The 27987-nt window shown below is 34.2% G+C and overlaps 1 protein-coding gene across 2 annotated transcripts; it reads left to right on the forward strand.

Moving 5' to 3' along the window:
- ATG3 (autophagy related 3) lies at positions 1–27441 on the forward strand. Of its 2 annotated transcripts, none has more exons than XM_045540303.1 (13): positions 1–181; positions 371–502; positions 3188–3229; positions 6614–6663; positions 10348–10418; positions 11760–11867; positions 16310–16359; positions 18736–18817; positions 22191–22225; positions 22480–22635; positions 23402–23529; positions 25590–25658; positions 27169–27441. In XM_045540303.1, exons 2-13 carry the CDS (start codon positions 431–433, stop codon positions 27248–27250), a joined length of 945 nt encoding a protein of 314 aa, XP_045396259.1. In that variant the 5' UTR covers positions 1–181; positions 371–430; the 3' UTR covers positions 27251–27441. The 2 variants fall into 2 exon arrangements, with proteins under 2 accessions (XP_045396259.1, XP_045396260.1); XM_045540304.1 differs by having other exon boundaries at positions 2–116.
- The last annotated feature ends 546 nt before the right edge of the window (positions 27442–27987 follow it).

Genomic DNA, 27987 nt, shown 5'->3' on the forward strand with positions numbered 1-27987 from the left:
CACGTGAGACCCAGGTGGCGGCGGAGCTACGGCAAGAGAGCGAGAGAAGGAAGGGGAAGTCGGAAGGGGTGCGAGTGAAGCAGAGGGAGGAAAGACAGCGTCCGAGAGGGCAAGGGGTGCGCGTGCGCCCGCTTCTTCCCCCAGCTCTCCCCTCGGCCCCGCTGCCCTCCCTCGCGGCCAGGTGACAGCTGGGCCCGGCCCGCGCGCGCTGCCTGGGGCGGGAGGAGCGCGCTCTGCTCTCGCGCGCCGTGCCCGCTGCCCCTCCCCCTCGTCCCGTCCGTCCCGTCGCGTCCAGTCCTGTCCCCTCGGGTGCCGCCGGCAGGGTGCTGATGCGAGTCGGCGGCAGCGGGGACATTTTCTGACTTCCCAGCCCCTGTCCCGGCTGCCCATCCCACCCCGTCGCGGGGCCGGTTGCTACTCCGGCCCCAGGATGCAGAATGTGATTAACACGGTGAAGGGAAAGGCACTGGAAGTGGCTGAGTACCTGACCCCGGTCCTCAAGGTAAGCCAGGCCGGGCTTGCCAGGGGCTGTCAGACACTGCTCAACTCTGCAAGGACCAGGCGCCGGAGGAGCTTGTCTTTTCCGGCGGGGAAAGGCGTAGGAAGGTGGTAAGGGTGGGACCCAGGTGCTGCCCCCATCCGTGGTCTTACCCGGCTGTTCTGTACGGCTTACTGGCTTTTCAGGGGTAAACTTGGGGCGACGCTCTGTGCGTGTTCTTCTCTTCACCCGTCGTAACTCTGCGCTTCTTGGTACGTCGGGTTGGAAGGTGGTCGGCGGCCAAGTAGATTTAAGAACGTTAAATCCTAACATCTGAAGTCTTTTAAGTTTTTTAAACAAGGAATTTGCTTATCTTTTTAAAAAATGAATTCAATATTTGGTACTAAAGTGATACGTCACTTTTCTTTCAAGTTTCATAGAAATTTTCTTAGAAGTATGAAATAGGTAAGTTGCGACTGAGGTCCCAACTCGTTTAGATTTCAGAGGACAGAGGTGAAATTTGTAACATTTTCTCATTCAGTAATCTTGAACCCAGCTAACAATCAAAACCTCCCTTTCCCAAGCTTTTAAAATAGCTGCACCTGGTGGTTAATCTTAGCACAGTGATAAGGAGCAGCTTGAGCATCTTGTATATGTAACTTTTTTATATATTGGCAACAATACTACATTTTTAAAGTAAAATTGTGACACATAGTTATTACAGCAGTGACTGCTTACTTATTTTCAAAGGTAATTTTCTAAAACTGCTGTCAATTTTTTAATAACTCTTGTAGTAAGTTTTATGATACAACTTTATTTTTGCTGTCTGAAAAATGAATAATGGTAGTAAATGAATGGCAAGCTCTTGCTTAGTGTTTTTTTTTTTTTTTTATTTAAGCTTTCAGTTAGAATTTTACCAGTCTCAGTGTGGGGAAGAAATACTCTGATATGTTAAGAAGAGTAGTGGACAGTTTTACTTTGCTCCCTTTCCACGACAAAGGGAAATGTTAGGTCTGTACTTTTTATTCTGATTTTAAGACTCCTTTTAAAATGATATCTTGTTGGGCCAGGTAAGAAAAAAGTCAGGAACGATTGTAAATGAGAACTTCAACTCTTCGTTTTGCTTATATTTGTTTTCTATGAAAGTTATCTTAATTAAGATTATTTAGTCAACTATTTAAAATTTGAAAATAATTTTGACATTTGAACCAAATGCTTCTTTTGTATATTATGTTACCTTTTCAGAATGGCATATCTGCCCAGGTATATGGCATTTTAATAATACACAATTGTTGCAACTTTTTAGTTTCAGTGAGATAGGAGCAAGAGACCCGCCAAATTAAATATGAAATGGCTATTTCATAGGTCAGTTGTATTTTATTGAACTTATGACATAGAATTATGTTTTGAGGAGTCATTTTACTTGTTCATCAAACTGAAAAAGAAGTGTTAGCATCTCAGTGTGCAAGGTGTATATTTTTAGTAAAAAGGAAAGCAGAATTAATGACCCTTTCCTTGTCACTCCTGTGTGCAAACTGTTGGTTTACAGAGAAAATCCTTATAGTTTCCTGCTAGATCAGTGAAGTGAAGTAGAGAAAACAAAATCCCCAGGAAAGAAATAGTGGCCTTCTCTTAGCAAGTAAAAATTAAGAAAAAAATCATTTTTTGTTTGGAGGACATACATGCAGTAAAAGCCAAAGTTCGTACAATCATCTTTAAGACTCCAGTTAATTGGTACAGTCCCCAATCTCATCCCTTCCTTTATACCATGATCCCTCTTGCTTAGCTAACCTTACCTCCTTTTTATTATTTCGTCAACCACATTCTTGCTTCCAGGATTTTGCATGTACTCTTCCCTCAGCTTGAAATGCTCTTCTGTCCTATAGCCTATGGCTTGTTCCTTTCCTTATGGTTTTCAAGTCCGTGATGTGTTTGTTCTCTTACCATTCTATTTTAAATGACCATTTCTCCGCTACTACCCTGCAGTTTCCTCTCTGCTTCATTTTTTATTGTAGTATGCTGTTCATTACCATTTGGCTTTTCTTCTTCAACTAAAGTTGAAACTCCTTATGAGGGCAAGAAGGAGTTTGCTCTATTTTTTTCACACATGTATCCCCATTGGCTCAAATAGTGCCTGGCACATGTAGTTAGTAATATATATTGAATGAATAATGTTCATGAATGAATCGTTTTTTTAGACCTTACCACAAAATCTTACATGTAACTTAACGTTTAGAAAAATTTAGTCAATATCATCCTTGCTTTAGAGGAGAGAATATTGTATTGTATCAGTATCTTAGTGGAGATGAGAATAATGGGAAAATGTTAAGTAATTTCTAGATTTGGTTTCTAATATTTACTCAGTTTAAATAAGACATTGAATTGTAAGATGGCTAAAAAATCTTTAAGACGTTTTTACTGTGCTATAAGATAAAGATATCTGGTCATTTCACAGAATCATTATCAGGCTTCATTTTTATTTAAACCTTTGAATGTTTTTCCATAGAGCATTGTTCTATTATAGTACTGATCAAATAATATTGTAATTATTTTCATGCCTGTTTCCTACATTAGATATCTATTGATATATACATGTTTTGTTTGTGCTCCATAGCTTAGAAGGGTACCAGGCAAATAATTGTCCCTAAAACATGTTTAAATTGGAAGTGAAGGGTAGTATAATACTGTTACTCTTTTTGCTCTCCTTAGGAATCTAAGTTTAAAGAAACAGGTGTAATCACCCCAGAAGAGGTGAGTGTTGCAGATATTCTGAAGGCTTTGTATTTTACAAGTATGTTAAACTAGTTGGCTTTTCTGCTTTTTAAGAAAACATCTTGAACTTTAATTCTGATTTTAGTACAATTAGATTTTGTTGACTATATTAGTGATTTATGGGAATTTCTACTTCCCATAGAGGAAAAGATGTAACTTCTGTCTCAATTTGCGACTTCTCATATTTGTCTTTAGTTCCTCATTATTTAGAAATGGGGGTGGAAGAAGGAATGGAAAAGACTTCTATGGTCACTTATCCTTCACTCATATTTGTGTTATACTGAGCCGCGCAGTGAACTTTTTAGCTTGCTGTGTTGGCTTTGTCTTTACCAGATGTGAAGTTTCATGGCTTTCCATTGGGAAACTTTGCTCACTACTTGGACATTAATTTCTCTTAATATTCAGCTTAAATTTATTTTATTACTACATACTTGATACTGATTTTTTCATCATTATTTCACTTTTTCTGCTAACCAAGTAATGTTGAAAGTGCTTAATGCCAGAAATAACAGCTAAATACGCCAATTGTAATTTATTGAACTTTTAACATAGAACTATATTTTGAGCAATCATTTGTTCATCAAATTTGTATAAGACTTCTCTTTTGCTTAGGGAGTTTATTTTGTTGTCCCTAGAGAAATACTGGGCTAAAAACATTTTTTAGACTCACGTTTTGTGAATAGTTATGGCTTTATCAGACTTATTTTGTTCTTAATAAAAGACAAAGAATTTAAGCTTAATCTTTAACTCTCACTGAAAACACCACTCATTGGCAATGGAACTTTATTCATTGTTTTGAAAGAAACATTTTGGAATAAGCCATGTTGTGTGATGAGGCTGCTGCTGTAAATTCCAAGGTCTCAAGCCAGAGAATTAACTGATCTTTCAATTTTTAATTGTGATAAAATCTCTCTAGTCCAAAATCGTGGTGAGTTCTCAGAATGGTTTGCTGGACTGATCATTTACCTAAAATTGTCTTTATTTTTAGTGAAGATATATGGTGATATCGAAATAACCTGGGAGACCTGCTTTCTAGACCCATTTTTCTAATTTCTCCTAACTTGAGCAAATCAGTTAAGCTATCCAGGCCAGGCCTCATGTTTCCTCATCTATAAAATGAAGGGTTTGGGTTAGACATTTTCTGAAGGTTCTATTCTACATTAGGTTTCATTAATTTAAGTTCAAATGCCAAATAAAACCAGTTTGGAGTTAGAGATTCAAGTCTGTGGTCATTGTATAGAATTATGCTGTTTAAAACAGGAATTCATCCTAGAACGAATACCTGTTACATTTAATTGCATTATGAAACAATTTTTGAATTTTCCCCTTTTTAAAAAAATCCAAGGCAAAACTAATCCATCTGGGTACCAAGCATATAATGTTGGCTTGGGATAGAGCACAGTGACAGGTTTGAGTTAGACTAAAATGAACCTGGAGGAGGAAAATGGAAAGGCATCATTTGGTTTGGGTAAATATTGTATACTGAGTTAATTTGTTCATTTGTTTCCTGTTACTATTTCTGGGTTTCTGCCTCTCAGACTCCAACTATCTTTCTGTTTTCAGAGAGTTGTGGTAATATTGTATTTAAAAAGAGGGGCAGCCAGTATCTAATAGTGTGTTATCAGAAAAAATACTTTAATTTAGATGTGTGTATGATTTGATTAAGTAGAATACTATTAATAGAGGGTAGCTTGAGGAATAGAGTTGCTCACCAATATATAAATATTGATTCTGTCTTGTTGGAGTGAGTCAGAATTATATGTTCATAATCTCACAAGAGAGCATTTAATCATTACGAGAAAGCTACTGCAGGCAATATCGATCAATTAGAAATTTGTCTATAGTTTACATTTTATTTCATTTGAATGTATGAAGCAGGTAATTACCATTGCTAATGAGGGCAAATGTACACATGTACTAATTATTGGTGCAATTCTGTTTTTTATAATTTTCCTTACTATCTAGTGCTTCTGTTATATTTTTAAATAGAAGCTGCTAGAGGGATAAAATATTAGAGTCTTGTCACCTCAAGACAATATAGTTAAAGAATTTTTTTTTTTAATTCTTTGTTTTGCTTGTATTTTGTTTAAATGATTACTCTTGGTGGTAGTTAGTTCCTGATAACTGCAGAACTAAATATAGCATTTGGTTGCAGTGACCCCCAAATGTTTAAAGCTTGAGGAGGAAACTATTGTTTTCATTTTGGTTTTTGTCTTTACAAGTTTAATACAAAGATTACTTGAAATGAAAGAACAGAAACATTTATATAGTTTCTTTTGGGGATATAGTTGCTATATCTTGCTAATGATTCATCTTAAAAGAGGTTATTCTTAGAATTCTTATTTGATAGAATTCTGCTCTCAAGATGCAGTATTTTATATAGGCTTACATTCTCAGAAAAGCATTAGAAAATTAAATATATTGTGATTTTTTTGCTGTGGAATAAACCTGTGAACAATACAACTTTTAACTTAGAGCTATTGTGAAATAGAAGTAATTGGGAAAGTATGTGGGCATATTGTTTGAGTTGAGGCACTGCAGTTATGCTTAACAGACTTTCGTTTTCTGCTCTCAGAAAAAGCAGAATTTCTGTCCTTCACTTCGTGTCCATGTAAACTAAACTGTTTCTCCCTTAGTATAGTTTTTATTTCTGAAGAAAAACAAAAACTTGCACAGTTCAGCTTGCCCAGAAAGTCCAAAGTTTTGTTAGAGGATTCATTTTCTTAATTTTTGCTTAATTTTGTAGGTGTTTACAGAGTCAATCCAAAAGCTTCTAACTTTTTTCCCATTGTTTGGCACTGCAATTCTCTCTTATTAATGATTCCTTTAAGAGTATGAAAAAGCTTTCACAACTGGCTATTGCTTAAATTTTTAAAAATAATAAAAGAGGAAGAAGAAATGTGCACTGTGATATGAGTAGGTTTACATTTTAGACTGGTATCTATTTAGTATTTTTTTTCAGATTTTTACTGCATTTCAGTCATTAGCAAGAATCTCACATTTTATTTATTCTTAAAATGAATTTTGACATTTTAAATCTTGTAGCCTTACTTTTATGATATGGTATGCTTTTTGCATTTTTAAATCCAGTGATAAAAATTGAATTTTTAAAAAAATAGTACTCAATGTTTTTTTTCTTCCAAAATTAATTTAAATTTTTTGGGTTTTAAAAATTTTTGCAAATTAGTAATAATAGAGATAAATCTCAAGGCTGGTAAAGCAGGTTTGGTGCTGTTTGTATTTTAATTGATTATTAGGTATCAGAGTTACCCAAGACAATCATTTTGGTATTTTACTACTGTACATTCAGTGATGTTCAATTTTTTTCCCCTTTTTTTCATATTCCTTCTAAATCCTGAATAGTTTGTGGCAGCTGGAGATCATTTAGTCCACCACTGTCCAACATGGCAATGGTAAGTAATATTGAGCAAAGAATAGAAAATTAGTAAGGGTATGGCTTGAGAATTATGGCAAAATAAGTTAGTGCATGAAAATTAGAATGACCAGTTTAACTTCCTTCCAGTAGATTTTTCTGTTAAAACAGTACCCTAGTGGTACTCAAAATAAAGGAAGAACAAGTGGGTGTTATACCTATTTTATTTTCTTGTATTAGCCCAAAAGATGGACATATTTGAGATAAATGGATTTACTTCCTTTACTATTATATTTTAAAGTATCCCGAATAATAACAGAATTCTTTAAAATAAATGTAGTTTCATTACTTTCAAGTAATTGTGGTAAAAACTCAATCATAGTTGAAAGGTACAGTTTTGATTGGGGGTAAGGGTTCTATGATTAACAGGGTTCTCATTGTGATGATGTTTTCCTTAATATCTAAAGAGCTTAAATAATTAAGCTTTTTTAAGCCAGAGTTGGAACTCTCTTTCATCTGTGGCCTATTTTATTCCCCTTCATTTTTTTAGTTAACTTGTACCTGAAACAGTTGTCGCTGCTTTTTATCAGTTGCTTTTTAATCATGTAGGGCAGCAGTCCCCAATCTTTTTGGCACCAGGGACTGGTTTTGTGGAAGACAGTATTTCCACGGACCTGGGGGTGGGGTGTCATGGGGGGGAATGTTGCAGAGCTCAGGTGGTCATACATGGCCGTTTCCTAACAGGCCATGGACCTATACCAGGTCGCAGCCCAGAGATTGGAGACTGAGGATCTAGAGCATTATTTCTTAGGTACTAAAAAAGACCAAAATATCAGAATCATTTATTTTTATGTCTTTTTCTTTCCTGCTTTCCTGCATGTATTTTTGGTCCATATTTAATATTGAGCTCATATCATAGAAGCTCTCTGATTTAGTAAGGGTGTTTTTTTTTTTCTTTCTCCATCATAAACTTTCTCTTTAAACTATATTTGGCTAAGATCTGATCTATGAATTATATATTTAGGTTTTAAGTATGAAATGTCCAATTTCCTTAAGTGCTAAGTTTGACCATTAATATCTCTTGACACATCACTTTGACACTTCTTGTTTTATTTTCACAGTGAAGGTTCACTGTCTTTCAAACACACATTTTGGCTTGTGATTATCTTTCTAATTTTTTTTAGAGCAATTTTTGTGAAACCATGTATAAGTCAAAAATTCATGTTATTTTCAAATATGAGTTCTGTCGTGGAACCAGTGCAGCACACACAGCTTGAAATATCAACAAAGTGTTTGTAAGGATGTGGCTAATGAATGAACAGTATGTTGATGGTTTGAGAAGTTTCATTCTGGTGATTTTAATCTTGAAGATGAGCCATGTGGGCAACCTAAGACCAAGGTGGATAATGATGAGCTGAAAGCTGTAGTGAAAGTGAATCCATCTCAACCTCCACTTCAATTAGTAGCAAGGTTTGAAGTTACTATTCCAACAATATTGGACCATTTGAAATAAATCGGCAAGGTAAAGAAGCTGGATAGATGGATTCCACATGAATTAAACGAGCATCAGAAGAGAAATCATCTTGAAGCTTGCCTTTCTTTTCTGTCATGACATAAAGGCCAACCATTTCTACACCGTATTGTTATGTGTGATGAAAAATAGATTCTTTTTGACTATGGCAAGCATTCAGCACAATGGTTAGGTCAAGATGAAGTGCCAAAACACAGTCCAAAACCGAATATTCATCCAAAAAAGCTAATGGTCGGTCTAGTGCTGTTATTATCCATTATAGCTTCATGAAACCTAGTCAGTCAACTAGAGCAGATGTCTACTGTAGCCAGTTTGGTCAAATAATGAGGATGCGTGCAAGCATCTGAGATTGGTCAATAGAGACAGGCCAGTATTCTTGCAAGATAACGCTCAACCACATGTCTCACAAACACTGCTCAAACTACAGCAGCTGGTCTTGGAAACTGTCTGTCATACACCTTATTCACCAGACCTTGCACCAACTGATTACCACTTCTTCCAGGCTTTGGACTACTTGCAAGAAAAAATATTCAATTCTCAACAAGCTGTGGAAATGCCTTTTGTGATTTCGTTGCCACTTGCTCTCTGGGCTTCTTTGCTGCTGGCATAAATAAGCCACTGTTAAGATGGCAAAACTGTGTTGATAGTTTAGGTGCATACTCTGATTAATTGTACTGCTTGTTTAAGATGTAATAAACTACACTTTTGATTCAAAATTGGACATTTCATATATAATGACCTAAATATAGTTCAAGTCAAATAGGTATATAAAATTTAACATGATAACTCATTTTGTGAAAAAAACTGATTTAGCATTGTTTTCAATATGATAGATGTGCATTGTCTTTATTGAGATATCTTTGTCATAGCCGTTAATTATGTAAGTAGTTTAAGTGTTTGACTTATAGGATTGTTATAGGGGTTTGTATCTATGGACAGGATCTTTTAACAGGTACTATTTATATTTCTGTTTTATGAATTGTGATAGTTGCAATAATTTTATTCTGACTTAGAACTCAATTATACTCCACTTCAGTGTCCATATTTGTGGCTGAATTGCTGAGCCAAAGCAACAGTTCATTTTAAATTAGTGCTGGAAACAGATTATTTCTATGCTTAGTGTCCACAAGTGTTATCATGACCTTATTTTAACAACTTCTTTTAGACCTTCAGGCATTGCCATGACATCATGGAATTTGATGCTTGGGACTAGTCAAAAAAGCCTAGAAGGCTGTCAAATGATATTTGGGCATTTCCTGGCTTTATATTGTTCTCTAATCTGTGGTTTGAACTCAATACTGAAGCTTAGAAAAGCAGCAGAACTTCAAGTTTATGCTCACCCCAGCTCTGACCAATTCCAATAGATGACCAACAGAAGAATCTGTGAACAAATTCTTAATGACTGATGCCAGAGTAGCTCAGGAATGTTATAGCTGGCTCTGACTCATGGAGGAAGGAGTATTCGAGAGTAAGAGCCCTGGAGTTGCTTGACTTGATCCTGGCTCTTCTACCTTCTGGTTTTGTGACTGTGGGCAACCTGATCTCTTTAAGCTTTAGTTTACTTACCTCTAAAACAGGAATATTAATATTACCTACCTTTTAGAGTTATGAGGATTAATTGAAAATAATGCACATTGTAGTTCTAAGACCTATACTTAACAAGCACTCAATAAAAGTGTTTTCTTGTTTATTTTCAAGCATTACTATTCTCAATATTATCATCTTATTCAAAGCATCTTTTGTCTCTTAGTTCCAATTTTAACACAGTAGCAGGAACAGATTTTGCCAAACACCTACATTGTTATGTAATATGCAGTTTTGTTTTTTTTCTTGTTCTCAAATGAACAGTACTTTAGGAATAAAAATCTGAGAGATTATGCAGTAGACTACAGCTCACTAAAGAGCAGCATTTTCTTTTTGTTTAGAGGCAAACATAATAGCTGCTTAATAGTTCTCTATTATTCTACCTTTTTGGTCTAATATTTAATCCAAATTCTGTTAGCTCTGTATCAGCATGTTTCACTTACATTATTGTGCTTTTCCATGTCCTGACATATGGCGTCCTTCTCTTATCATTTCTAAAAAGTTTTCTCAGGGGTGTAGATTCTTTAGTTTTGAGATTTATATCTAATATCTTCTGTATTTGCCTTTTAAATATATTTTGTATTTTTGTGCTTTTCACTGTTTTTAAAGGGCTACCGGGGAGGAGGTGAAAGTGAAGGCATACCTACCAACAGGCAAACAATTTTTGGTAACCAAAAATGGTAAGAATTATGTTGTATACCTTAGTAAATTTCGCAGAGTTATATTAAATCAACAAAAAGAAAAACTCTTAGCAAGTATCCTAATTTTGGCTTAAAGTGGTGCTTACAGCTTCTCTCAGACAGAAATTTGGAAATGAATGAAGCTTTAGGTTTTCTATTGCTGGAATATTTTTTCCCTTAGTTGATTTTTATCTCCTCTTCCTCTTTGTTATTTCTTTATGCCAAAAGATCTAGTTGTAAAGTTATGAAGGAGGAGATCCCTAAGAAAAGTTAGACTTATTCTGATTGGATTTTTTAAAGTTGATTTTATAATCATAATCTTTTTAGGTATTTGATTTTAATCTTCTTTAGACTTAAATTTTTCATGGAAAATGAAATTGGTACTACCTTTGACATTTAAAAGCTCAAAGATAAAGGTTTCATTATCCGTTGTGCCATTCATTGAAGAATTGCCTATAGGCACAAAAAATGTTTTCAAACAGGTAGTGTTGTATGAAGTTAATTCAAAAACAACGTCAAAAAGGTGTTGAAGTTCCTAATCAAACAATGCGTTGATTTTTATTCTAATTTACTTATAGGAAACGGGAAAATAATATATACAAAACAGTAGTTTTTTCTTTCTTACAGCATAGTTTTTATTAGGAATGATAATTTATATCCTGCTTATTTAAAAAAATCAGGAGATTAATTGTAATTTGTTGACCCACACCATAATGTTGTTACCTTATAATTGTTCAATTTTAGGCTTATGAATAATAATACCTGTTAATTGACAAATTTGCTGTGTGGAGAACTTTGTACCAGTGTTGTATAAGGAAATAAAATTTAGCCATTTGGTCAGTTTTAAACTGTTTTATTGTAAATAACTGAAACTTAAATATGAATCATGAAATTCATATTGAACATTACCTTAGCATTGAAAACTAGGGGTCACCTCTCCCACCTTGGAGTATGACAGGTGGTACCACATTATGAGAGTAAAGCCATTAAAATATAAGGTATTATTCTTTAGCCTGAAATTGAACAAGGACATCTTTGGCTTTGGTCTGCTGCTCTTCACAGACCATCATGGTAAAAAATTGCATAGAACACTCCCAACAGAGCCTTTCTACTTGTCTTCTGACAATGCAATTTAGAGAAAGATAAATGTGGTCAAATAATTATGTGTCTGTGGCCTGAATATCTTTTAATCACTTTCATTAAAAGTAAAATGTATTCACTTAATGTTTTGTTGGTGTAAATATTATATTTATGGAATAAGCTATGTTTCTAATGGATTTATGGTTAGCAGATTATGTGCTAGTAACTATTTGCTGTGCTGTCGTCTTTTTTTTTTAATAGTGCCATGCTACAAGCGGTGCAAACAGATGGAATATTCAGATGAATTGGAAGCTATTATTGAAGAAGATGATGGTGATGGGGGATGGGTAGATACATACCACAACACAGGTAAGAGGAAAGTAGAATGGCCCATATTTAGTTTAAATTGTTTTAAACTCTTTTACAACCTTTTATAACAGCTTTGATTAAAAATAATATATAAAGGCACAGTTTTGTCCCAGTAGACTTTTACGTGAAAAAAGCAAAAGGACAAATTAGAAAAAGAAAAAAAGTGCCCTTGGAGCATACTAAATTTCTGTAGTACCTGCTACTTCAGTTGCACTTTTGAAATACCCATATTATTTTTTTATTTCTAAATAGAGGAAAAAATAAAGCCAGTCAGAAATACTGAGTATGCGTACTACTTTGCTTTAGAGTCTCTTGTGTACATGTCATTTCATTGCTGGATATGATCCCCTCCATGACAGGAACTGTACTCATATTTATTTTAACCAGAGAACTGGCATCTAAAAGTATTTAATAATTATTTTTTGAATGACTACTGAAAAAACTTTTAAGTACTGTAAGCTCCGTGAAGGTAGAGATTCATTGTTGAATTCTCAATATCTATCATAGTGTATGATACAGAAGTTCAATAAATATTTGTTAAATTGAATTCAAGGCTTTCCTAAGTGTATGTTTGAAACCCTGAATAAGCTTTTTTATTCCAAGTCCTAAAATCCTATTTTACCATTATATTTATGTGACTATTACTATGTGCTGCTGTAGTAGCTAACTACTATTTATGACTTAGTTTTGATGAAGAAAATGTGTTCTAAATTTAAATCCATGGTACTAAAACCAAGTTTTCTTCTTCTGAGTCCTAAAGACTAAGAGGTATATCCTCAACAGTAGTAATAAAGCAGAGTTGCTCAACCTTGGCGCTATTGACATTTTGGGCCAGATAATTGTTTATTTCCTGTGCATTGTAGAATGTTTAGCAGTATCTCTGGCCTCTACCTACGAGATGCCAGCAGCATTCCCTAGTTGTGATGATGCCTCCAGACATTACTAAATGTTCCATGAGGGGAAAAATTGCTGACCCCCATTGAGACTCAACTGCAGTAGACAGAGGGCTAAGTAATCTGCACAGGTAAAAGTACCTCCTTCAGTCAGTTTCTCTTCTCCTCTGTGTAAGAAATGCTCCCATTTGTTTCCTTATGGAGATAATAGGCACAGATGGAGGACTTGGGCTCCTTAATCTGAAACCTACTTGCTTATTAATGAGTTAAATATTGTTATATCAAGGCCTAGAGGAAATAACAGATTGAGCAGCTTTTTAAAATAATTTCAGAAATGATCCTCTTTTCTTCCGCCAAGTAGTGCTGTTAGACTTTTTTGCAGGGGGGAGCGATCTTTCTAAAATCTATGAACTATTCTGCTTTAGTTTTCTTGTGGCTGGAAGATGTTGGCAGCACATGAGTAGTACAGTACATTCTCTGCTGACTGGCTAGAACCATTGTTCTAGCACTGTTTCTGATGTCAAGTTAATGAGTTCCTCTATTGTCTAGTTGTAGTCTGTTTCTTAATCACTGTCCCAAAACCCAGGTTTGTATTTCAAAGTCATTTACCACAGAGATAGTAGGTATCAATGTGATTAGATTGACAAAAATCTACAGGAATTCAACTGACAACTAAAAAAGTTTTCTCTAGTAGTAGGGAACAAGTAACATCATTTTCATATATGGAAAATATAATATAGTATTATACTACAGTTAAGTTAGTGTAATAAATTCTAAATAATGTTTATGAGAGATACCCATCGAATTTTAGCTTTAAACTATGTCTTAGTTTATTTTCTACTGCTATAACAGCATGCCCTAGACTGGGCAATGTATAAAGAAAAGAGATTTATTTGGCTAACGGTTCTGGAGGCTGAGAAGTCCAAGATCAAAGGGCCACATCTGGTGAGGGCCTTCTTGCTGCATCATAACATGGCAGAAGGCATCACTTAGTGAAGAAGGATGTGTGAGAGACAGGATGGGGGCTGAACTTCATCTTTTTATCAGAAACCCACTCCCAAGATAACAATCCTACTCCCATAATAATGATGTCAGTCCATTCAAGAAGGTAGACCCCTCATGATCTAATCACTTCTTAAAGGTCCTACCTCTTAATATCATTACAATGGTGGTTAAATTTCAACATGAATTTTGGAGGGGACATTCAAACCATAGCAAATTATATCCTAATTTGATTAAAGCAATGCTTCCAATTGATTTATAAGGCCAGGTGCTGGTTCCTTATTCAGCTTTGTTCCCTTTGCTTCATCCCTGCTTTCTTTGGTTTCTTTTTTTTCTATTAGCCCTTATATTAGTTGCGGTTCTCCAGAGAAACAGAGTCCCCACCTTATCCATGCTTTTGCTTTCTGTAGTTTCAGTTAAACATGATCAAGCACCATCCCAAAATATTACATGGAAAAGTCTAGAAATTATTCGTCACTTTTAAAGTTCACATTGTTTTGAGAAGTGTGATGAAATCTCCTGCTGTCCCACTCCCTTCTTCCCAAGATGCTAATCATCCCTTTGTCCAGCATATCTATGCTGTGCCTTATTTACCCATTAGTCACTTAGTAGCTGTATTGGTTATCAGATCGACTGTCATGCATAGTGTACATAGGGTTTAGTACTATCTGTGGTTTCAGGCATCTACTGGGTGTCTTGGAACAAATCCCTTTTAGAGATAAGTGGGGATGACCGCATAGGTATAGGTATAGATATAGATAGATAGATTTACTTTAAGGAATTGGCTCACATGATTACAGGGACTGGCAAGTCTGAATTCTGCAGGGCACACTGACAGACAGACTGGAAATTCAGGGAAGTATTGATGTTGCAGCTTGAATGCTAAGGCAGTCTGGAGGCTGAATTTCCTTCTTCTGGAGGACCTCAGTCTTTTAAGGCCTTAAACTGATTGGAAGAGGTTCCCCTCCATTGTGGAGGATAATCGGCTTTACCTAGTCTACTTATTTAAATGTTCATCACATCTAAAATATACTTTTGTAGCAACATTTAGACTGGCGTTTGACCAAACATCTGGCCACCACAGCCTAGCCAAGTTGACATAAAATTAACCATCACAACCCTTAAAAATATTACCCTCATCAGAATAATTTAAGCTTTCATTTTCCTTTACCAGTTACATCTTTGTTTTAGAAAAGTCTGATTTATTGGGGTACTAATACATGTAATTATTTTGACAAATTGAAGAGATTTATTTTCTTTGTTTTTATATGTAGGATTCAGTGAATCATTTTGTAACATCAATTCAATATGTTACAATTTGGGTTTAATGTTATGAAACAATCATACCTATTATATAGTAATTTCTAGAAAAACTGTTATGAAGTAAAAGCTTTACACTAGATCTGTGGATTCTGACATCTTCCATTTGTGAAATTCTTTGATTTAGGCATGCTGAATAAATATACCAAAATTTTAAAAGATTAACAAAGGAGCTAAGCATATTTTGGATTTGGGTTTTATTCTGTAATAACTTTAGCAACTTTTGTCTTATTATATTTCCCATCCTTATTAAACTATTTGAGAACACTGACAGGTATTTTGAATTAGAAATGTGTAACTGACTGGTGGTACTGCAACTGCTTAATACTTTCATTGAGACAAGTAGGTTCTGAGGTATTTGCTCAGTGAAGTATGCCAGAGAGAGAACTGAACAAAAAGTCAGCATGTATGGATATTTATCCCAGTTTCTTCATTTAACTGGGTGTGAGACACAAGCAGATTATTTTACCTCTCTGGGGACTTCATTTGGCACACAGTTACTCTAACTGCCTCACATTGTATAATGTTTATAAGGATTAAATAAAATGTGGAAACACTCAGTAGAAAGCCCCATCCATGTAAGTTTGATATGATACTATCTTTGAATGTCCTAGATTTCTAAAGCAAATGGTTTATAGGTTAAGTATCCCTAATCCAAAAATCTGAAATCTGAAACGCATCAAAATCCAAAACTTTTTGAGTGCTCATTATGACGCTCGAAGAAAATGCTCATTGCAGCATTTTGGATTTTCAAATTAGGGATGCTTGACTGGTAAGTATTTATGCAAATATTCCAAGATCCAAAAAATCTGAATTCTGAAACACTTCTGGTCCCAAGCATTTCAGATAAGGAATATTCAACCTGTATCAAAGTAACCCATGTCTTTTTGAGAAAATTTTGATGCAGGCTTAATTAAAATATAAATCCTATAGTCTTTTAATCTGTTCACTTAGAAAATATTGTGATAGAGACTCAAACAAGGAAGAATGATAGAACAAGATAATTCTTGGTAAAACATTAAATTAGTATATGTTTCTAATTTGAAGGAGGTGCCTTTGGGATTATTATTCCTACTGGAGTTCATTTATAAAGATACTACTAGTATTTGCGTTATTATTTCAGAGGAGTTATGAGAATTTAGATGATTTTAAGTGTATTTTATATTGCTTTAATCAAGTAAATAGGATGTTTACAATTTAAATTATTCTTTTCTGAATCTTAAACAGGTATTGCAGGAATAACTGAAGCAGTTAAGGAGATTACACTGGAAAGCAAGGTATTGGTTAATTAGTTATATTTCTAAATTTATTGATCTAGTTATATGCTTATGTGTATATATATTTTTAAATCACTCTTCTCTTTCTTATACAAACTCTTAAATTCCAGCTATTTTTCCCCCTCTCATTTTTCTATATCAACATACCAAAACACCATTGCTTTCTAATGCTTCTCTTATTTTCCTTATAGTATGATTAAGGAAAACATTTTTGAGATTGTAACTTGTGCAAACTACTAATTTTCATTAATTAGAAAGACTTCTAGGCTAGTTTAAAAGAGATGGCTTTTTCCTTTTATAAGTATATTTGGTACCAAATGTGTAAGTAGATTATTTGTGTTGGGGGAGGTATCTACTTGCTAATCAGTAGATGCTAATATTTAAATTTTATAGTTTAAATATTGTAAACAATTCTTCTGTCTGTATTTTCTTAAATTAATGGTAATTTGGAGGTTTTTGTTGTTGAAAATTTAAATACAAACTTTAGCTTATTCAAATTCATCACATTTTGGATGAATGAAAGCTAAATCAGTTAAGTTTCATTGTATGATTTATTTTGCGGGGAGGGCAAAATACATAATTGGGTGGAATTTTTCAGCTTGCAAGTTTTTAGTCACTTTAGGCTGTATGTATTGTATTACTTTTTATTTCTCAGATAGATTGATTACAGTTGTCTTCATGTTTTTATATACCTATAGTTGTTTGAAAGTATATGAAAAAATAATACAATATGCCTTTACCCTTAATTATTTTTTAAAAAAGTTAAGTCACTTAGAGTAGTGGTCCCCAACCTTTTTGGCACCAGGGACTGGTTTCATGGAAGACCATTTTTCCATGGACAGGGCAGGGGAGGGAACTCTGCGGCCACGGGAGTTGGGGACCACAGACTTAGAGGATAGGCTGTTTGGATGGAATAATTGTGTTCCTGTTGCTCTTACGGAAACATTGGCTACAGCAAGTTACTAATGTATGATATTCTTTGTGTGTTTTTATCATTTGAATCTTTTGGAGTTTGTAATTGGTGTTTAACAGAAAGTATTAGATACTAAAACAAGTTTTATTTTTTTCAATACATAATTTTATGCTTGCTAGGGATTAAGATTAAGTTCATTGGCCTGAGAATTCATACTTTTGAAATTCAAATGTTTGAAGAGTTTGAATGACTAACGAGGAATCACATAGTGGCTTTGCTGCTTCAAACCATCTTGTTTACTCTGGCCATTAGTGTATATACTTCAGACTTTGGGAATGATAAACGGTAGAATAATGTGGATAGCATTGTTTGGGATGAGTTTATGGTAATCCTTCCAAGAATTTTTAATAAATACAATAATGGTTATTGTACTTGTTATCCACTTAACAGCCTTCTGTCCTACTAAAGTCTGAATATTTAGAATGTATCTTTCTTGTCATTTCCTATTTAATATAGAATTTACATTATTTTTTTATAACCTAGGACTTAGAATACTTGCCATCCAGATGCAAGTGTTAATAATCTTGGTTGTTAATTTCTGTTGTATTCTATGTCATGTATCAATATTGGCAGCATGATTAAACTTTAATAATAAGTTTATTAGATACTAGTTCATCTAATAATTATCCAGACACTGGCAGTCTCTCTTCTGTGGTTTCACATTTTGAGTGTAACAGTGGTACATATGATTTAAGTTTCTAGTGGTAAATAAACTCACCCCTAAGTAAGACATAACCTAGGTGAAACTAGATGTGCAATTTATTCATTTAATATATTGATTTCAGATTTTCAGAATATTAATTTTGTGAAAATGATAACTACATATTAGACATGTCATTGGTTAGCATTCTTTTATTATAGTGCTAATATATTAATAGTCAAGAAATTGAAGTGAAATCTAATATGTTGTAATAACTGTAAAGTACAATAACTGATGACTTGCTTAATTTGGCTAGGATATTAACAAATTAAAAGCATAGTGTGTGACTTATAATTTGTTTTAGCTTATAAACTTATTGTGATTTATAAATATATACACTTTTACCCCTTTAAATCATGTGTGTACAAGTTAACATAACTTTGAACTGATTTTCTAATACTAATGATTTGGCTAACTAAAAATTTTGTTTTATTGGGAGTGCAACTAGCAATTATTTTTAAATAGCATAGATGACTCTTAGTGCTTTCATAATGCCTTTGATACTTTTCAGTCATAGCACTTAACATGTTACTTTTAATAATTGATATATGGGTTTGTCATCCCCACTGGAATTTGAGTTTCTTGAGGATAAGAACTACCTTTTCACTCTTATTTTCACAGTAGTTACCACTATGCTAGTACATGGGTGTTCCATGTTTGAACTAATGAACATATTTAAGTGATTTTAAATATAATTTCAAAGGACAGTATAAAACTCCAAGATTGTTCAGCACTAAGTGAAGAGGAAGAAGAGGAAGATGAAGGAGAAGCTGCAGATATGGAAGGTATTTGTGTTCTAGATTTACTTGAATTCCACTAGAATATTGATTGTGGAATATTTGTGATTCTTGTGGATTAGGAATTCTGCTCCACTGAGTTTTAAATTTTAACATTTAGTAGCCTAGGGAGGATTTTGTTTAATTTAAAACTTATCTTATCTTGGACTCTTCTATGTTATCTAGAACATAGTCTTGGATAGCATTATTTTTGCTGGGATAAATATTAGTCATAAATCTTTAATGCAGTTTAAAGCTGTAAGATATTCGTTCTTTAATTATTTCAGAGCAGAACAAAGTTTACTTGTGCATTTTGTATTTCCTTTCTCCTTTTTGATAGTGTCTTTGTACTAAAACCTAAAGATAGTGATTCTTAATGGGGCCTTTTCAACTACATAGAATCCCCTCACAGTTCTGTAAGATTCTGAACTTTCTAGGGTTGCCAGTTGAGAATCGCTGTATTAGGAAATTATTGTTACAAGAGATAGAAACCCATTATCCTAACAGAACCAAGTAATCCAGGTCTGTGATACATGACTATTCAAAGCTTTATATTTCATTAGCATGATAATCTTTAATACACATGAAACCTTATATAATTAAAAATAGATGAAGAGATAGCTATCACCAGGGTGACCCCCGTCTTAAATCTAATCTATTATATACTACTACCTTTTCTGCATTATTTGATTCTGTTAACCACATCCTTCTCTTTTTTTCCTTCCTTGGTTTCTATGACATTGGGTCTTCTTTTGTTAACTCCTCTAAGTCTTCTTTTGGGGTTCCTTTGTTACTTGCTCAGTTGTGAAATGTTACTGTTTCATGGTAATCCATTTTTTTTTCTTGCTCACTCTCTACATTCCCAGATTTTGTCTATTCTTATGGTTTCTGTAATGGCATACTGACTGTGGTCTGGCATAAAAGTTTGTGCACTGTGAAAGATGGCATATAAGTTATATTGGATTCTCTGTGAGAGTTTAAATATGAATATGAAAAAATACATATATGAATGGAGAGAGAGAGAGAGAGAGTGTGTGTGTGTGTGTGTGTGTGTGTGTGTGTGTGTGTGTAAGTTGGAAAAAGGAAAAGAATATAGGGGAAAAGAAAAATGGGGCAGGCATTGGAGGCTGTGTAAGGTGGTTGAATCCCAAAACTACATAGAAGTTAGGGTGAGCTAGATATGTTTTGTAGCTTACAGATGTAGAAGATCATGCCAGGTAGAGTTGAAGCACCATAATGGCAAGTGGTGTTTGCTGGACTAAAAGTACCTTTCACTTTTGTTTCCCAGATTACTTTCAAGTCCCTATAAAACCTGGTTGTACATCTCTTCCTAAATTTTAGTGAGATTGTTATCCTTATTTTTATGATGAAGTCCTATTTGTTGAGGAAATCTGAGAGTTACTTGTAACCAAAATTGCCCACAGTACCTTCACCTACCATCTCCATGCTCAAGACTTCCATATCTAAACCTCCAACCCAGATCTCAACTTCAGATTTATTTGTTCAGTTTCATTTCCACCTGGATGTCTCATAGTTATCAGAAACTAAATTTATCACCTTTTGGCACACGTATTGTTTCTGGATTCCATCTGTCTTTGAATGGCATACAGTTGGCCAAACTGGGAATGGAGGGATGGCATAGAACCCTAAGTACAAACTATAGGTCTGTTTTACATACATGACAGCCTTTTAATAAGTTTGTTAAATTTTCCTTGGATAGAGTTTAAGAAAAAATTGTTATATATGGAATTTTGCTCGAAAAACAATGCTGATGGCATCTAATATAAGAGGTAACTTTAATTTATTCAATAAATATTGAACAATACGGTATATAGCAGGTACTGTTCTTGGTGCTAGAAATCAGTAGACAAGATCTTATTAAATTTATATTCTAATTAGGGAAGACAAACAAATACATAAGCAAAATACAGTATTAGATGGTTATAAATGTTAGGGAGAAAAATAGGGAAGGAAAGGGGATAGGAAACCTTGGGGTGGGAATGAGTGTTGCAGTTTTTAAGTAAGTCAAGAAAAACCTCATTGGGAGTATACCATTTGAATAAAGCCTGGAAGGAAGTGAGAGAGAGCTATTTGGAAATCTGGGAGAAGAGTGCAAATGCCTTGAGGTGGGGTTATGTGTGGCTTATGTAAAATACTGTGAGGAGGAGCCTATGCCTAGAGAGGAGTGAGGGGAGAGTAGTAAACGGTGGAGTCAGAGAGGTGATGAAGGGCCAGATAGTTAGTGTAGGGTCCTGACTTTAACTCAGAGTGAGACAAGAAGCCATTGGAGGGTTTTTCTAAGTAGAGTACTGACATAATGTAACATTTCAACAGAATCACTGTGACTGCAATGTTGAGAATAGACTGAAGGGGGAAATGAACAGCATTTCGGAGGCTATTTTGATTATATAGGCAAGAAAAGATGGTGGGTTGGGCTAGGGTTGTAACATTAGTAATGATGAGAAACAGTAGGATTCTGGACATATTTTGAGGGTAGGGCCAAAGGGATTTGCTGCAGGATTGAATGTGGATGTGAAAGTGGTCAAGTGCAACTCCAAGGTTTTTGACCTAAGCATCTAGAAAGATGCCATTAACTGAGATGGGGAAAATTAAAAGAGAAATAAACTTTGGAGAGGGAGTCAGGAGCTCAGTTTTAGACATGGGATATTTGCAGTGCCCATTTGCAGTGGATATCTAGTAAACAGTTAAGATATCCAAGTGTGCAGTTAGGGAATAAATTTGAGAGTCATCAACATTTAAAGCCCCTGAGACTAGGTGGAATCATTATAGGAGTAAGTGTGGATAGAGAAGAGACAAGGTCCAAGAATTGAGCTCTTGGTTACTATGGTGTTTAAGTAAAGGTGATGAAGAGAAACCAGCAAGAGAGATATTGAAGGAGCAGCTAGTGAGGTGGGAGGAGGCCAGGAAAATAAATTATGTTAAAAGTCAAGGAAACAGTCTTCAAAGGAGCCAGGGAATAAGTCATGCCAGATGTGCCTGAGAGGTCAATTAAGATAAAAACTGGGAATTTACCACTGGATGCAGCAAAGTAGAAGTCACTGATGACTTCAGTGAGCATACTTAAGCAGTTAGATAAATAGCCTTGTCTACATTGTGGAGTCACTGAAGACTCTACAGTATTATTATGTCAATTTGTATTATTAATAGACTAACACAGACCAAGCCTTATACAATCTGACTTTCTTTGGGCTTTTGTCATGTGAAATATTTGCTGCTTTTGAAGTATAGAATTAACTTACTTATTCAGTATCTTCAGTTAAAAGCAAAAGCCCAGTTTTTGAATGATACTCTGAAGTAACGTATAATTTGGGTTAGGGAATTTTCTAGAACCTGATTAATCTTTTGTTGCTTTTTATAACAGAATATGAAGAGAGTGGATTGTTGGAAACAGATGAGGTTTGTAAATTGAGTTTTCTTTGGTTAATTTTTAATGAGTTAACTTGGGGATTAGTGTTCTTGATAATATATTGACCTTTCATAGAAATTTTTATTTATTTACATTGGTTATAGCAAATAAAATTTTAGCTTTGAGTTTAAAATTCATTTACTTTTGAGGAAAAAAAACAACATACGATGGAAAAAATAGATTTTCTAGAATGTCACATTCAGACTGATTTAATGGTTGTAAATATTTCTCCATTATTTTCCAGGCTACCCTAGACACAAGAAAAATAGTAGAAGCTTGTAAAGCTAAAACTGATGCTGGAGGTGAAGATGCTATTTTGCAAACCAGAACTTACGACCTTTACATCACTTATGATAAATATTACCAGACACCACGACTATGGTTGTTTGGCTATGATGAGGTAAAAATAAAGAGAAATATATTTTAATGTAAATATTTTAAATTGTTGGGTTTAATTCCATCTTCATTAGGTCCATGGGTATAAATTATGGTCTTTTTAAATTTTAGAAATCATTTGTTTTACATTTTATGATTAATATACTTGATTCTGTCTTATTTTGAATAAACTATGAATTATTTAACGTGACAACAATAATGCTAATTATTAAATAGAAATAATATTACAATTTATTCCTTGGCCTCTAAGCTTATCCCTTTAAAATGTGAGGGAAATTGAACTTGGTATATTTGAGATTACATCTGTTAGATATATAGTCATTTACAAAATGATCATGTCACATGTATTTTTTTTCCCTTAATCAGAAAACCATTTTTAATTCATCAACTTAATTGAATTAAAGGATAATTGAAATCAGATCAACTTGTTTAACCTGTCATTCTTACATCTATAAATGGGAAACAAGAAAATAAAATACTCCTAAAAATGAGTTATAAAGTGAGGAAAATATTTTGACAGCCACGAACCTTCCTTTTTATGGTATCTTTTCTGCAAAACGTGGTGGCCTATGTCACATAGCCTGTATGTGCTGACTATGTGACTTTTCTCCTCCCTCTCTTAATACAAATAAATTGTAAATTTTCCCCAAAACAATTCTACATAGTCTAAAATTCTAAATTGTAAGTGAGTAGGATGGGGGAATAAATATAAACTGAGGCTGAGGCTAAATTTTTAAATGGTAATTTCAAATATTTTTTTATACTTTCAGCAACGGCAGCCTTTAACAGTTGAGCACATGTATGAAGACATCAGTCAAGATCATGTGAAGAAAACTGTGACCATTGAAAATCACCCTCATCTCCCACCACCTCCTATGTGTTCAGTTCACCCATGCAGGTCTGTATATGTAGAGATATATGTAGTGTGTGTGTGTGTGTGTGTGTGTGTGTGTGTGTGTGTATACACTTCTTGGGTTTATTGCTTGGATATCTATAAACATGGTACCCTAACAGAAAAAAATTTGCTTAATCAAAATTCTTTCATTTTCCTTAAAAGTGTTCTTGTGCTTAAATATATAAGAAAAAGGAAAAACTCTCACCACTTTAATACATTAAGAATATTTTCTTGTTCTCTGTGTTCAGTTATAAAATAGATCTTCGTGATTTTACTCCTCTCTTTAGCTCCCAGAATAGTTTAGAAGATCCTGTTTTGGACTTAAAAATATTCATTATTTATATATGGTTTGTTCTATTGTGTCTTTCTGTGAATGTAGAGAATAATGTTAACCTTGTGCTTATTCTGGGTGGCCTAGTTATCTCCTCTTATTGGCTGGTGAAGGGAGATATATGAGGAGTTTTTATACACCTTTATTCTTCAGTTGAGAGATCTTCAGCCTTACCAAGTCAAATACGTTTTATAGTTTGTGATTTTCTTTGTATCAGTGTGTTTATTACAGGGCCAAATAAGTGAAGCTGAGCCTATGTACATGATTTGTTTAGTATGCTAATTCTTTGGGTTAGTTATTTCTAATAGGTAACTTTCACAGTTCATTGGCAAATACTGGTAACATACTAGTAATAATATTTTTGATCAAAACTTTGATATTCCTTTGACCAACTTGATAAAACATTTAGTTTTTTCCTTCCTCTAGTTAAAACAACCCAAAAAGCAAAAAAAAAGCTTTAATATTCTTTTTCTCATTTTCTGCAGCCTCTTTACTCCTGAACTTTATCCCATGGAAAGCCTTGATTATTTCTTCAGTTTATTTATTTTAAGAACTTTAATATTGCTAACCATTAAAGGTGATTCAGGAATTGTTAGTTTTTAGTTTTGAAATACCTAATCTAGAAGGTTTTCATTTTTGAGAGCTATTCTGTTGGTTTCTGTTTTGGTTTGAGGTTTTAGGACGGTGCTTATCAAACTGAAGCATTTTTCTTTCTGAGCTATAAATTTTTTTCAGTTGGCGGAAAAGAGATAAACAATTTAACTGGTGATTACATTAAGAATTTTTAATAAAACGGATGCTTATGTTACGAAATGGGATGTAAATGTGGCAAAAAACGCTGGGGGCCGATAAAATGAAATTTCAAGGATATTTTAGGCCTTTCCATGGCTGCCTTGGATTGTGCCTTCAGATCTCTGGGCTAATACATTTACTCTCATATTCTAAGTTGACTACTTCTGTCATGAAGGATATAGTCATAAAAACTGAGGTGGCATTATTTAAGGCAAGGTATGTATGAAAGACTATATTTCTTTTGTACATTGCCTTTTTCTTAGATTATATGCCCAGATAGTTACCTTTGATATCACTCTTTTCTGTAGTGTGGGTGAGACACCAATTGGCCATGAAAAGATATGTGGATAGGACAAAAACAAATACCTTTCTTCATATAAAGCCAAAAAAATATTTTAAATAGAATCAGATAAATTTTAGAATAACTGTTAGGACAAAGAAAAAATACAGACTTAACTCTGACCAAGTAGCTTTTCTTGAACCCTCTTCAGTGTGGGCTTATTCTCAGCTAATTATTTAAACAGTCATAATCACAAGATTATGGATATCTTAGCTTTTTTGACCGTTTGCTTATTGAATTTGCCCAATCTGATCCTTTTTTGTGTCTCAGAGCAAACATTTATCCCTTGGCATAGTTTTCCCTTCTCGGGTTTTCTCTCTCTCCTGTCTGCCCCCATTATCAGAAAGCTAACTAATGTCATTGTGCTTATTGTGACTACCATAGCTTTTTAAAAATTACCTCCTGCCCCAATAAAACTGTCCATGTGGCTCAACAATCCTACCTGTTAGGGAGTAGAGGGTAAAATATTTTGTAATTATTATATGTTAAAGATTAATTTACCAGCAGTAATAAGGTAGATGTCTTCACAAACACAAATACCTGCTTTTCCTATTTTGTTCTAGTTGGTCTACACTAATAAGATTTGTTCTTTGCTTTTAGGCATGCTGAGGTGATGAAGAAAATTATTGAGACTGTTGCAGAAGGAGGGGGAGAACTTGGAGTTCATATGTATCCTTACCTGTGTGTGTGATTGGTGACAAAATTGCTCTTAGGATTTATTTTTTCTTTTTGAGAAATTTAGTGTAACCTCAATGACATAGTACCTGTAAGTTCTTGTAGCCCCTCAAATCTGGATGTCCTCGTGGAAATCTTTAATTTATTTAGAAAATGTTATGTTGTGATAGTTATGCCTTGTTTGGTTGATTAGAACACGTCCCTGTGTGTCTCATTAGCTCTACCTTGTTACAGAGGTAACCTACTACTTTAGAATAACATGAGTATTTTCTTCTTAAGTACATTTTCCAATTTAATATGTTACCAAAAATTTGCTTTCCCTTCAGGTAAAAGTAAATTTAGATTGTGTCAGTCTGAGATCCCCCTGAAGCAAAGAATGCAGCTTAAACAAAGGTTAATTAAAAAGTAGTGTACTGCATGAAGTGCTTTAGATATTGTTAAAATATAGTACATTCATTTTTCTCCAGAGAAGAGCACACCCTTATATCTTACTGTACTACTTCTATACAATTCTCTTGGGTTGACAAGAGGAATAAATAAAAGTTAATGCCCAAGCAAGCTATTCTACAATACAGGTACTCACAGTGTGGCTTCATCAGAAGCAAAGTGAATGATTCAGATGCTAAATATCTTGAATTATTAATAGTTTGTTGCTAGGTTGATATTGGACTTACTGGTGTTTGCTACTTAGTGTTTAGATGTAGACTGAGGGGTCACCACTATCTTAAAGCTATAGATAACCTAGGCATCACTAAAAAAGTGTATCCCTCAGAGGAACTTTTCACTGATTTGTTACTGTAACAAACCAAGAACTTTCAGTCTGAGCCACATTTACTCCTGAAATCATACTGTTAGGCATAATTGGCACATTCATCTCTATTAAAGACTAAGTAGCAACTTGGAAGACTCTATGTTATTCATAATGGAGTCATCAGTTACCCCCAATAAAAATTAAGCTCTTAATGTTTCTAAGTGCAATCGAACATAGAAAAAGTTTCAGGATTTTATTAAAAACAGTCCAGTATGGCAGATTCTATGGCAAGTACAAATACTAACCTAGAATCAGTCCATTATGAAGGGTTTCCATTTAATTGTTTTCTGTTTTGCTATAGTGCTTTATACTCTTTAAGCTGCCTCATTTTCTAGCATACTCTAGCAAACTTGTAAACAGTCAGAGGGTCAAGTGAATGGGTAAATTTTATATTCATTTACACGAACAGCCTTGTCCTTATTCTGTATCAAAGTAATTGTGCCTATATGAACTCATTAAGAAGTTTCACATTGAAATATTGGAATGGATGGTCAGGCAGTCTTAAAGTTATAGAGAACCTCATGTTAAATAGACACAAATTTGCATGACTGAATTTCTTTAATAAGACTTAATGTAAGATTTTGTCATACATTTTTTCTGAGAAATGAATTGCTTAATAGAATGCATAATTACAATGTGGGCTTAAAACAGAACTTTTTACAAATCTTATTTTCCTTAACTAAAGACCTTTAGGTATCTTCTAATTTTCTTGAAATTTGTACAAGCTGTCATTCCAACAATAGAATATGACTACACAAGGCACTTCACAATGTAATGAAGAGAGCATAGAATCTATCCTAATTATTGGCTCTGATTTTTAAAGAATTAACTCATAGATGTGACCATTGACCATATTCACCAATACATACAGTTTCTCTAATAAAGGGACTTATATGTTTATGCATTCAATAAAAAAATGTTCCACTACCAGCCTTATTTGTTTAATAAAAATGAGTGTAAAGAGAACGGTTTTTCTTACTTCTTATCAAAACGTTATTATAGGATTTTCTGTAAATAACTGTTCTTTAAGTGAAGACATGTCTCAAAGAGAATGACGACAGAGTATTTTTGGTTTACATTTATGAAGGCATTAAATGTGTAATATTGTCAAAACTAGGACTAGAAAATACCATATGCTAGACTATTTTCTTTATCTTCTTTGTTTCATCTTTCTTACCTTCTCCCCAGGTATCCTATCTGCTAATAGTGCTTAGGAAGTATTACTATATGCCAAGAAATATGCTAAGCACTATTACTTATCTTGTTTCCTGATTGTTCTATTAAGTTGATACCACGAAAATTATTTTTTATTAAGGATTCAGGAATATTTCTCCTATTGTGATTGTCTGGTAGGATACTAGAATTTAAAGGGATTTCTTTGTTGTGTCCCATGTTGTAGTATGTCAGTTTATAGATCTGAGTATAGGAGTTTAGAAAGGTGAGTGTTTTACTCTGGGACCCTCACTGCGAGGCAAGGAGGCACTTTGAGTCCTCTTTCTCTTACTTCCTTTC

The sequence above is a fragment of the Lemur catta genome, chromosome 1 (genome assembly GCF_020740605.2).
Source record: "Lemur catta isolate mLemCat1 chromosome 1, mLemCat1.pri, whole genome shotgun sequence".
Lineage (NCBI taxonomy): Eukaryota > Metazoa > Chordata > Mammalia > Primates > Lemuridae > Lemur > Lemur catta.